The 13,134-nt window shown below is 38.3% G+C and overlaps 1 protein-coding gene across 3 annotated transcripts in view; it reads left to right on the top strand.

The window, feature by feature from the left end:
• Window positions 1–13,134, top strand: part of LOC117966104 (set1/Ash2 histone methyltransferase complex subunit ASH2) — a 48,663-nt gene that overhangs the window by 20,244 nt on the left and 15,285 nt on the right. For 2 of the 3 annotated variants that reach the window (XM_059013531.1, XM_059013533.1), the window contains exons 8-11: window positions 100–172; window positions 9,488–9,505; window positions 11,523–11,616; window positions 11,966–12,183. In XM_059013531.1, the coding sequence (XP_058869514.1) occupies window positions 100–172; window positions 9,488–9,505; window positions 11,523–11,616; window positions 11,966–12,183 (403 nt within the window). The remainder of the gene's footprint in view (window positions 1–99; window positions 173–9,487; window positions 9,506–11,522; window positions 11,617–11,965; window positions 12,184–13,134) is intronic. The other variant, XM_059013532.1, reaches the window with a different exon arrangement.

The following is a 13,134-nucleotide window of genomic DNA, read 5'->3' as shown; positions in this document are numbered from 1 at the left end:
TAAGGAATGGTCATGTGTCCCTCCAGACAAGCTCTTTGCACACATGCCCCATCAAATAGGCACACTTTTCTCACTCTTTTATTGATTTATTTCCTGCAGGATCTAGGCAACATTGGGCCTGCTTATGACCAGAAACAGACTGCTTCCGTGACCACAGCAGGAGGCCTAAATGGTATGTAGTGTACATGTACCTTTACAAGTCTTTAAAATGGCTGTGCCTGTATGTGTTGTCTTAGGAAATAAAATACAGTGAGGGTCTATTTGATTAATCTAAACCAGCGGTTCTCAAATGGGGGCGTTAGAAGGTTCAGGGTTTTCTTTTTTTGTTTTTAATTACAGCACACATCTTAAACTAGGGTAGCGTTATAATGGGCAAGTACTTTTATTTAGGCTTTATTGGCTATTTTGATTGGCTTGCCAATAATACTTCCACCAGTCAGAGGGTTGCATACAGTGCTCGTATCCCACCCTCTGTCAGACTGGTATACAGAACAGATTAAAGAAGCGCTGGACAAGAGAAGTGATGTGTCAGATATCAAAGTGGATATGGGAATGGCAGTGGCGAAGCCAATTTGCTTGAAAACATTAAAAGTAGATTGGACATTTCCATCAGTGAATTTAAATGTGGAATTGATGATGCGATCAGAAACCCACAGGGAGTGTAAACTGCCTGCTACTGTTGTAGGACTTTTCTTTTTTATTTTAAGCATTTTTGTGTTCTTTTTTTAGAAGGGTTTAATTAAGTAACAACCAAAATTGTGCCAGACTTCTTGAAAGTCTGTAGCAAAATGGTTGTTATTGTTGATATGTTGTCGATACAGCTATTAATGCAGACATCATGCAGGTATCGCAAAGTCCAGAAACAAAACGTTGAAACGGTTTGCACCGTATAAAACTGAGCTGATTTTGCCAGTGCTTGCTAGTCAGTCTATTAACCAGTTTGAAATGATTTTGAATCAACATGCACCTAATCCAGGATTCAGTTTTCGGATTTGGCCCAAATGCCTACTTTTTGAGCAGGGTTCGGATTCGGACGAATACTTAGGATTCGGTGAACCGAATCCTATACCCGCCCAGACACACATCGATTTCAATACATCCCCCCCAATGTGTGCGGTTCTTTAAATAAGACACAAATCCTGTATTGAAAACTGCTGTATTTAATAACAAGAACACGTTTGAACTCTGTCTCTGTCAACTCCCTAAATTACTGGTGGCGCACGCACTAAACACATCACTCAGATGCTGAATGCAAACATACCCCCGTATGCAACAGCACAGTCACATCACACTTTTCATGGAGTAAAGTTATACAGTAAACCTGTAATATATAGTAATGGCAAATTGTTGTAGACTTTTGTGCTTTGTTGCTTTGTCTGTCAAACGTGTTCTAGAGAGAATACTGAATATTTCCATTTGGAAATAAAAATACTATGAACTAAAAGGATCAAAGCTATAGATTGTGTGCCTCCCTTGTAAGTAGCTGCCAGTCCTGTTTTTTTTCAATTTTCTTTCAGTTTTCTTGACAGTTTTTGTAGATTCAGTATTCGGTTCGGTATTCGGCCAAATCTTTTGAGATGGATTTAGTATTTGGCCGAATCCCAAATTTTGAAGCAAATAAAAGCATTTTCGTTTTGGCTTTATTGTTAAAGATTTCACACGTGGCAGTACTGCCCTACAATTACTGCATGGTATTACTGTGATCGTTCCACTGTGTTATGTTGTGAACCATAGTTTTAAAACTGAGACAGCAAATGTTTATCATAAACGTTTACTGGTTCTTAAAGTTAAGGGCCATATAAGAACGATACATACTGTAACTGATAAGATGGCCTTCTTTGTTGTACTCAAAGTTGCTGCAGTTACATTGTAGATGCTGTAAGGAGTTGCTGTAAATAGTGCGCTTTCCATCCATTTATCGAGCGAGTTTATAAGTTACTATGTAAAATTGCTACAAAAACAGTAGCGACATAAGGACGAAAAAATGGTTTTCCATCCACTGCAAATTCTAGCGAGTCAAAGGGAATTCCCTGTGACGTTTTGTGATCTCATAGCCTAATTTGCATGTGTCACTACATTTTCAGGTTATTCTGAGGAAATATACTCAATAGATCAGGGCTTCTCAAACTCGGTCCTGGGGACCCCCTGTGTGTGCTGGTTTTCATTCCAACCGAGCTCTCAATTACTTAACTAGACCTTTTAATTGAACTGATAATTTGTTTAATTATACATTTTTACTTGTTTTCAGCTCTTGAGCAGTTGCAGATTCCAAGTTAGGTAAAACATTTGATAAGTAAGAACATAAAGCTTACAAACGAGAGGAGGTCATTCAGCCCATCTTGCTCGTTTGGTTGTTAGTAGCTTATTGATCCCAGAATCTCATCAAGCAGCTTCTTGAAGGATCCCAGTGTGTCAGCTTCAACAACATTTACTGGGGAGTTGGTTCCAGACCCTCACTATTCTCTGTGTAAAAAAGTGCCTCCTATTTTCTGTTCTGAATGCCCCTTTATCTAATCTCCATTTGTGACCCCTGGTCCTTGTTTCTTTTTTCAGGTAAAAAAAGTCCCCTAGGTCGACATTGTCTGTACCTTTTAGGATTTTGAATGCTTGAATCAGATCACCGCATAGTCTTCTTTGTTCAAGACTGAATAGATTCAATTCTTTTAGCCTGTCTGCATACGACATGCCTTTTAAACCTGGGATAATTCTGGTTGGTGTTCTTTGCACTCTTTCTAGAGCAGCAATATCCTTTTTGTAACGAGGTGACCAGAACTGAACACAATATTCTATGTGAGGTCTTACTAATGCATTATAAAGTTTTAACATTACTTCCCTTGATTTAAATTCAACACTTCTCACAATATATCCGAGCATCTTGTTGGCCTTTTTTATAGCTTCCCCACATTGTCTAGATGAAGACATTTCTGAGTCAACATAAACTCCTAGGTCTTTTTCATAGTTCCCTTCTTCAGTTTCAGTATCTCCCATATGATATTTATAATGCACATTTGTATTGCCTGCGTGCAGTACGTTACACTTTTCTCTATTAAATGTCATTGCCCATGTGTCTGTCCAGTTCTGAATGCTGTCTAGATCATTTTGAATGACCTTTGCTGCTGCAGCAGTTTTTGCCGCTCCTCCTATTTTTGTGTTGTCTGCAAATTTAACAAGTTTGCTTACTATACCAGAATCTAAATCATTAATGTAGATTAGGAATAGCAGAGGACCCAATACTGATCCCTGTGGGTGGTACTCCTGTGGTTACCTCACTCCATTTTGAGGTTTCTTCTCTAATCAGTACTTTCTGTTTTCTACATGTTAACCACTCCCTAATCCACGTGCATGCATTTCCTTAATCCGTACTGCGTTCAGTTTGAGAATGAATCTTTTACGCGGGACTTTGTCAAAAGCTTTCTGGAAATCTAAATAAACCATGTCGTATGCTTTGCAATGATCCATTGTCGATATTGCATCCTCAAAAAAATCAAGCAGGTTAGTTGGACACGATCTCCCTTTCCTAAAACCATGCTGACTGTCTCCCAGAATATTGTTACCATATAAGTAATTTTCCATTTTGGATCTTATTATAGTTTCCATAAGTTTACATAAAATAGAGGTCAGGCTTATTGGTCTGTAGTACCTGGTTCGGTTTTGTCACCCTTTTTGTGAATCAGTATTATGTTTGCTATTTTCCAGTCTGTCGGTACAACCCCTGTGTCAAGAGACTGTTGCATGATCTTGGTTAGCGGTTTGTAAATAACTTCTTTTATTTCTTTGAGTACTGTTGGGAGGATCTAATCCGGCCCATGGGATTTGTTTATTTTAAGAGCTCCTAGTCCCTTTAACACTTCTGCCTCTGTTATGCTAATGTTATTTAAAACTTGGGGCATGTTGTCCGTGTCCTCCTTTGTAAAAAGCTGTGAAAAGTAATCATTTAATATATTTGCTATTTTTTTTTCTTCAACTATGATTTTGCCATTTGTCTCTTAGACATTTAACCTCCTCTTTTGAATGTTCTCTTGCTTTTATAATATTGGAAAAACATTTTGGAATTGGTTTTAGCCCCCTTAGCAATATTGATTTCTATCTCTCTCTTGGCCTTTCTAACTTCCTTTTTGACTTGTGTTTGCAGTTCCAAGTACTCTTTCTGTGTACTTTGTTTTTGGTCCTCTGTAAAGTGCCTTTTTTCACTGAATATTTTTTTTCATTGATCTATTAAACAATTTTGGCTATTTGTTTTATGTTTAGATTTGTCTTCCTTTTGGGATATCATTGTTTTGCGCCTCTAATACTACATTTTTAAAAAACAGCCATCCCTTTTCTGTGGATGTTTTCTCTATTTTACTCCAATCTACTTCTGTTAGTTTCTGTTTCATACCTTCATAGTTTGCTTTTCTAAAATTGTAAACCTTAGCTTTAGTCATTACTTTTGGGGTTTTAAAAAACACTTCAAATGAGACCATGTTGTGGTCTGAGTTTGCCAATGGCTCTCTGACCTCTGTTTTAGTTATTCTGTCTTCGTTATTTGAAAAGACTAAATCAAGGCATGCCTCCCCTCTAGTCGGTGCCTTGACAAATTGCGTTAGGAAGCAGTCATTTGTCATTTCCACCATTTCAATTTCGTCCGTCGTGCCCCCCATTGGGTTTTCCCATTTTATATGGGGGAAGTTGAAATCCCCCATTAGTATGGTTTCTCCTTTTCTACACGCATTTCGAACATTGTATAACAGATTATTTTGCTCAGCGTCTGAATTTGGCGGTCTATAGCATGCTCCTATTATTATGCCCTTTGAATTTGTGTCCATTATTCTGACCCATATTGATTCTGCATTGTTTTCTTTGTCCTGATTTAACACCTGGGCTTATGTATAGCGCTACCCCTCCGTCTCTTCTGTCCTGCCTTTCCTATATAGTGTGTACTCACTAATATTATATGCGTCTCCATCACTCTGACAACCAAGTTTCTGTAACACCAATCTCATCGTAGTTACTTGTTAGTGCAGTAGCTTCAAGTTCTAACATTTTGTTTCTGAGACGTCTAGCATTAAGATAAATACATTTAATAGTTGTCTTACATGCCCTTGTTTTGATGTGGTCTCCCTTCTGTTTTTTTGTTTTCTCCCCCCTTCCTTTCTAGTTTACATGCTTCTGGACCTCGTCAAGGATCCTTTCTCCGAGTAGATTGGCTCCCTTTTTATTTAAGTGCAGTCCGTCCCACCTGTATAGATAGTCCTTGTTGTAGAATGTGCTCCAATGTTCAAGAAAGGTGAAGCCTTCCTGCGTGCACCACGTTTTCAGCCATGCATTTTGATTTTGTATTTCCAGCTGTCCATATGGTCCTTTGCAAGGTGCCGGCAGTATCCCAGAAAATACCACAGTTTTGGTCTTGTCTTTTAATTTCCTTCCTAGCTCTCTGAATTTGTTTTGCAGGGATCTTGGTCTGTCTCTTCCAAAGTTGTTTGTACCGATTTATTATTATTTTATTTCTTAGCAGACGCCCTTATCCAGGGCAACTTACAATCGTAAGCAAATACATTTCAACTGTTACAGTACAAGTAATAATACAATGAGAGCAAGATAAATACAATGACTTTGGTTCAAGCAAGTACAAGTGTGACAAAATACAATTCAATAATACAGCAGATAACAGTGATAGTTACATCAGGATATGATTAACTACAAAATACTACAGATTAAACACTTGGCAGATTACAGTACTCTGAAGTACAGGATTAAATGTAGTAAAATAGGGGGCAGATAAGAGCAAATAAAGCGCATTTATCCAGGAGCCTCTGTCAGGTGCGTGACAGAGGCTCCTGGGCGGCAACACATTGTTGTAGTAAGGGGGTCCAAACTGCGAACTGAACTTGCTGTGTTTCTCAATATGGAGTCCCCAACAATCATGACCTCCCTTCTTTTTGCTGCCTGGCCAGCACTGTTTACAGGGTCCTAGATGTTGTTCCTTTTATTATTTATTTCTTAGCAGACGCCCTTATCCAGGGCGACTTACAATTGTTACAAGATATCACATTATACATTATTTCACATTATACAGATATCACATTATTTTACATACAATTACCCATTTTTACAGTTGGGTTTTTACTAGAGCAATCTAGGTAAAGTACCTTGCTCAAGGGTACAACAGCAGTGTCCCCCACTGGGGATTGAACCCACAACCCTCCGGTCAAGAGTCCAGAGCCCTAACCACTACTCCACACTGGTTGTGATCATCTAAATTTTGAAGTGGCTCATTTGTTGGTTGTTTTGATTTGTGGTGGTTGTGTTTGACGAAGTTTCTTTTTTTCCCTGCTTCTGCCTATCTGAACCCAGCTGTTTCAACTCTCTTCCATCTCCCTGGTGGCTTTCAGTCTGCTAGGGGTGCAGGCTTCCATGAATTGTGGGTGTGTCAGCTCCTCAAGCTCCTGTTGCTGTCTCATTTCCTGCAGCTCCATTTCTAACACACTTACTTGTTGAAGCAAGTCCTGGATCGTGAGGCACTTTACACACACTTGGTTGAGCTCTGTTGGGTTTTCTCGGATTTCCCACATCATGCAGGGGTCATAGATTACTGGCTTCAAGACCATGTTAAATATATATATATATATATTTTTTTTGGAAGTTTAAATTAGCTTCTGCAGCTGTCAACCTGCTTTCAAACTGCTTCTCACTGTTCTGTACTTTTCCACGACTGTACTTCTCTTACGCTGTCGCTTCCACGCGCTGTCGCAGTAAACACTGGCTGTAACTCGAACTGCAACTGTTCAAGAGCTGAAAACAAGTAAAAATGTTTAAGCAAATTATCAGTTCAATTAAGGGTCGAGTTGAGTAATTGAGAGCTCGGCTGGAATGAAAACCAGCAGACACGGGGTCCTCAGGACCGAGTTTGAGAAGCCCTGCGCTAGATGATTTTCCATACAGTTTTTTTTTTACTTGCTCGCTTTTCTAACGAGTATTCTACCGAGGTTAAGCTCGTAAAAATCAATGAACCTTGGCCCTGTTCCACATAAGCAGTTCACAAAACCAACAATAAAATGTACATCCTGTATGGGGAAACTGAACCTGCAGAGAGTGTCAAATTTAATAACATAATACACATTCAAACAACTCACACATTAGGAAATTAAATTATTACCACTATATTTATCAGTAGTCTAACATAAAATAAAAAGTTACATTTCTTTTACATTTCATGTGTATATATAATATATTTTGCTAAAACGTTTCTTACTTGTATGTTCTTAGCTTTTTTTTTGCCAGTATTTTATTAAACAAAATAGCATTTTTTTTAATAGATTTTTTTTTGGTAATTGTTTTTTTTTTTTTAATGAATGGGTAGAAACTTTGAACTTAAAACGTAAACAAATCAAGTGCAGAGACATCATCATATTCGTTCAGTAATTGTAAAAATAATTGTGTTTCTTATTTGCTCCACGTCTGCCAGCTTGTTTTTATCATCAGCGCATGCGCATTAAACAATGTGACATCACTGGAATGGTGAAGAAGGGCGCTAGGACCAGAAATACGCTCGTTACGGTTTCCTATGGAAGTGTTAAATAAAATGTCGCTGTGAGTAAAAAATAAAACCACCTCGAGGGAGCGAGCTTCTTAAAAGTCAACTTAAACCGTTTTCCATATCGTTTGTCTCCTATATTTTCTTATTCGCATAAGTTTTACCAAGTTTAAAAGTTGAAAAAGGCCTAATGAGATACTGTTTTAGCAGACATATTTAATTAAATAAACATTAATTTAAATAGTTTTGAAATTGAAAGTATAAATGAAAAATTGTGACTTTTTTTGGGAACGTGCTGTGAAAAAATCCCATCGTATAAATCCGCCGAATTTAATACCAGCCAAAATGTCCTGTTATAGGGTATATATTAGCTTAAAAAAAGTCTTTCTGCTGACCCCTCCAGGCATGTCAGCGTGTAGATGGTTCTGTGTATTTAAGCTTGCATGTTTTTGGATGAAGTCCGTGTCATCTGATAATGTATGTTTGTTTATCAGCTTACTGTGTAGTAAGAGATGGTCACAATCGGTAAACTGTAATCTACAGTGTTAAGTTTGCTCTTGTTACAGTGGATTGATTTGTGCAAAAAAAAAAAAAACAGCAGCAGCAACAGTGACACTTTTTATTTATTTTTTTAATAACCTGCGTGTGTGTCGGGGCGGGGCGTCGGGAGTCAAGTACCACAGACAAGAGGAAGGGGGGCGCGGCCCAAAGAGTTTGAGAACCGCTGATCTAAACTATGGCAGATCTAAATACTGCCATCATTTAAATCATCCTTGGTAGTTAGTTACATTTAGATGGTATGAATTAATATCCAAGTGTTTTTAAGGAACAATATTATATAGAATTAGTTTGCTTCAGATCCACAAAGTTGAACTAAGAAAACACATGAATTGGCACATTGCTTTGTTCCTTTAAATCATGGTTGTATATCTGTTAATGGGTCAAACATTTATAGTCATTTACCATAATGATACACATCATAATGATTAGTGTACACTGTTGACTTTCACATTTTACTTTATTTTAAAATTGACATTCATTTTTACATACAGTATTGAATATACAATATATAAAGACACTGTACAGCTATGGACACGTTTGGCATCTTAAATTTTTGGATTGAGACTAATTTAAAAAAATAAAAAATAAATGGAACATAATGTGATCTTATATTTAACATCATGTAATCACATTTTGTCAGTTTTTCATGGAGTATATGGAAAACTACAAAGCGGCATGTAATTCAGTATGTTAAAAGAACATTATTCAGCAGGTTTCATTCGACTTTATGAAGCAAAATTGGTTAATTCTATAGGGTGATGCAAAACTTTGTTATTGTGTACAGCTATGATCAAATGTAATTCAATGTGTGATATTCATAGTACATTTTCGGTTAAACATGCAGTTAAAGTGGTTGTAGCTAACAAATAATTAAATGTTACCATTGGCAAGATTGGACTCAAATGTGCAGTTCTGATAGAAACACATTTACAGTAAACATGCATTTCCATTATAAAAGATGATCTCTGGTACTACAGTTGATTAAATAAATGTGCTTTTGGGTAATAATGCACTTCCATTGGTCATTTCACCTGGAAAGTGAAATTGTCCCCACCCCTTCAGTGCTTTCTTTCTTGTCATAAACAAACCAGCCTCTTCCTCTATTGACTGAGATGCTTTCATCCACGAACATGCTTGAAGTGAAGCAGCAACTTCCTGAAAATAAGGCATGGAAACAGAACTTTCTTTAACCTAGTGTAGTTCAAGATATCATAAGTTGAGAAAGTGACTAAATGTGTTTTCTTTGAAAATGGTACATATTTGACCATGTGGCAAATGTAAGTGCACAACATTTATGGAATTATTTTGCTAGCTACAACACACTTCAAAGTTTGGATGTTACTTTTAAACTGTTGCACAGTTGATCTTTGTTTTATTGAGGGGAAACCTAAATGGCTGTAAATTGTATTCCAGGTGGATCCTCTTTCGCAGGTGAATATTTGACATTGTAGCAGCTGAAATTAAGTATATTGTCTCTGGTTTTGAGAATCTTTTTCTGCTTGCTTTTTTGATACCTGCAGAGCTCACTAAGTCTGGATCTCACACTGATGATATCTGATTTAGTTTGCACATGTCAGTGAAATACTCTGCTACACCCCTTGCCAATTATACCATTCCTATCAGTTTTGTCTAAAATTGCCATATTCTGCCTGGGTAATAAGTATTTAAGCAGTTTAAATTTGGGCAAGTTGATGTCTGTCTGCTGCACTTCAATGTCTTCAGTCAGCAAGTATAATGGTCCACAAACCAGCGCTGTCGGACAGTATTTGACCCCTTTTCCCAGCCATTGGGTGCATTGGCTTCAAAATACCTATCAAACTACCCTGTGCATGCTTAGAAAAATCCAAGGGTAATCACATTTCCAGTTATATATTAGCAAAGAATACTGTAGTCAGTAGTCCTTTTGTCTCCCCAATTTTTTTGTTTTTGGCTTTCAAAATAAAACCAGACCACTCTCTCCCATAGAGGGCAGACTGAATTAGAGTAGAAACTAGGTGGTAAAAGAATCATTTTTCAGGACATTTAATGAGCGGGACCCACATTACCTTGCCAACAAATTAGTGTTCCAACCCTAGTGCCGTCTTTTAGCATGTGCTTGTACAGCATTGCAGTTTATAATTGAATGATAAGCAGCATAGGTGCATGGGACAGTGTAGCAATACCAGAAGCTCTACAGTATATAAAATGTTTGAGACAGAAAAGTAAAGAATATACCCTTGGATTTGTGTGATTTCACTTTGAAGTGAAATGGAATTAAAGGCAGAATGTGGCATGCACTGATGCAATGTTTTGAAACACTTAATTTAAAGCTTGCAGCAATGTATTTGCAATCGCAATACCTCAAGGTGTTTCTTAGCAGAATGCACTGTCAAGGCATTATGTAGGGACACATACGTTTAAGACTTTGATAACTTAAGGTGACAGATGATTTCTGTTGCTAATTCTGTAATTTCTATATTTCAAAATACATGGTGGTTAAAATCTCCTTGGGACTAAATGGCTGTGGTGAATAATATGTACAGATCAGTAATGTTTGTTAGATACTGTAGAGGTGCCACGTGGTATGTTAACCATATAGGAGGCACTGTGCACTCCTAATTTACATAAATATATATATTAACACGTTAGGCAAGTTCAATCACCTTTTATTAGGCTTCAAGAGTTTATTGCTTAGAATGAAGAATTCATTTCCTTGCAGTTGTGATTTTCCAATCAGCTGTTTTACAAAATGCTGTTGAAGAAAATGGAAATCTCATTGCACATCACATGGCCTACAAAATTGCCTTTTGTCCACCATTGCTGTTTATATCCCAAGCGCCTTTTGTAACCATCCTATATACAGGATACACAACAAACCTGGGTGGCTTGACTCTGATAAAACACAGGTTTGATTGATCCTGACTGTCATGAAATATTAATAATTTGTATTATTTCAACAGATTTCCTAAATTGCATATTTTTTTGTGTGATTTGTTCCTGATTGTACCCCACCAGTGCCTGTTGTGTATTGCTGATTGGTGAAACTGTATACAAATCCCCCCCCCCCCCCCCCCCCTTCATCTTCCTTTTTACATTTAATTTTAAACCTTTTACATACCAATGAAGTAGCAATGACATCTGCTAGTAATGCTGTTATCAAGCATTAGCAAATACCTCCTTTAATTGCTAAGGTTCGATCTTTTGATGTGCACCCTGAGGTATTGATTTTAAGTAGGAAGGTAAGATGGCGTTGTGATTTCTTCCTAGACTCAGAACTGGATTACGTTTCCCTAACCGCCTTGTGTTTAGTTAATGAAAGTAACCAATGAAATGTTCATGTTGTGAGTCAGATTATCAGCGTACATTTATGGTGTGGAATCATCAATTACCCTGCTTGCCTGACACACTGCTTCCTCCTCTGCGAGTGAGGTGTGGTTTTAGCAGCGATGTAACTGTGTCTATGTGTAAGGTGGACTGGCGCCTGGAGGCACTGGGAAAGGCAGAGGAGCCAAACGCAAGCAGCAGGATGGGAGCACAGCAGGAACAGCCAAGAGAACAAGAAGGTAAGGGCTGGAGGTCATTCAACTCATTTAAAATGCTTGTTCGCATTCTCTGGAGTTGGTGGTAGTATTTGTAAGCCATGTGAGCTCTAACATACGCTGTGCTCACATGGATTAAAATATGCATTTTTAAACTGGTTGTTATCAAGTCAATATAAACAGAAAACCTCTGTTAGTCCATAGCAGTAAAGATAATTTGCTAACAGTTGGTGTCAAATTTAGGGAATTGGATGGCAAACATTTTGGAAGCTAGTGTTATTAGTATAACATTGTTTAATGTCTTTATGCAGCTACAGCAGTTTCTGCTACAATTAGCCTGCACCACATGACTGCAGTTTTTGTTTGTTCACAGTGACCCCCTTTTTTCGGCTCAGCGCCTGCCCCCCCACGGGTACCCCCTGGAGCACCCCTTCAACAAGGATGGGTACCGCTACATCCTGGCGGAGCCGGACCCCCACGCACCAGACCCTGAGAAATTGGAACTGGACTGCTGGGCAGGGAAGCCCATCCCTGGGGACCTGTACAGAGCCTGCCTATATGAGCGTGTGCTGCTGGCCCTGCATGACAGAGGTGTGTGGCCAGCCAGGGCTGCTGGGTTCTGAAATTAGGATTTCCCTGCTTGATTTCTAATCCCCACCACGATTTTACCTGAAACTAGTGTCAAGAAATATAGTTTGACCCAACAGATTAATGTAGAATATTTTAATAGAGTATTTAAATATTTATTACAGTAATCCGTCACATGTCCGCCATGATCAAGCTCTTAAGCAACATTAGTTTATTATTGAACAGAGAGGCTTATACACTGTAGATCCTTTCCGTACACTGTGTTTGTGATCCGTGCGCTACCATTGCTGGTAGTGTCACGTGAGCTGTTCAGTGTGTCGATATGTAAATAAATCCTTTGCTTGCAGGGCATATCAACTTCATCCTCCGTTTCGATTTCCTGCCTGTCACTCAGCAGCGAATGCATGCATCCACACGGCAGATGGCTACTTTATCACAAGCATTAATACCCTTATCTTTCTAAATAACGGATTTAGTGGCGCTCCTTAATAAAAGCTGAATCTCCAAACAATACTTCTGTGAATATAGTAATTGTTACAGCTGTGTATAATGGTATTTAAAACAAAATTCATTCATAAGAACATAGTTTACAAACGAGAGGTAGCCATTCAGCCCATCTTGCTCGTTTGGTTGTTAGTAGCTTATTGATCCCAGAATCTCATCAAGCAGCTTCTTGAAGGATCCCAGGGTGTCAGCTTCAACAACATTACTGGGGAGTTGGTTCCAGACCCTCACAATTCTCTGTGTAAAAAAGTGCCTCCTATTTTCTGTTCTGAATGCCCCTTTATCTAATCTCCATTGGTGACCCCTGGTCCTTGTTTCTTTTTTCAGGTCAAAAAAGTCCCCTGGGTCTATACCTTGAATTTTGAATGTTTGAATCAGATCACTGCATAGTCTTCTTTGTTCAAGACCTGAATAGATTCAATCCTTTTAGCCTGTCTGCATACGGCATGC

This window comes from Acipenser ruthenus, chromosome 46, assembly GCF_902713425.1.
Source record: "Acipenser ruthenus chromosome 46, fAciRut3.2 maternal haplotype, whole genome shotgun sequence".
NCBI classification, from domain to species: Eukaryota; Metazoa; Chordata; class Actinopteri; order Acipenseriformes; family Acipenseridae; genus Acipenser; species Acipenser ruthenus.
This window is presented reverse-complemented; position numbering and strand designations above follow the sequence as displayed.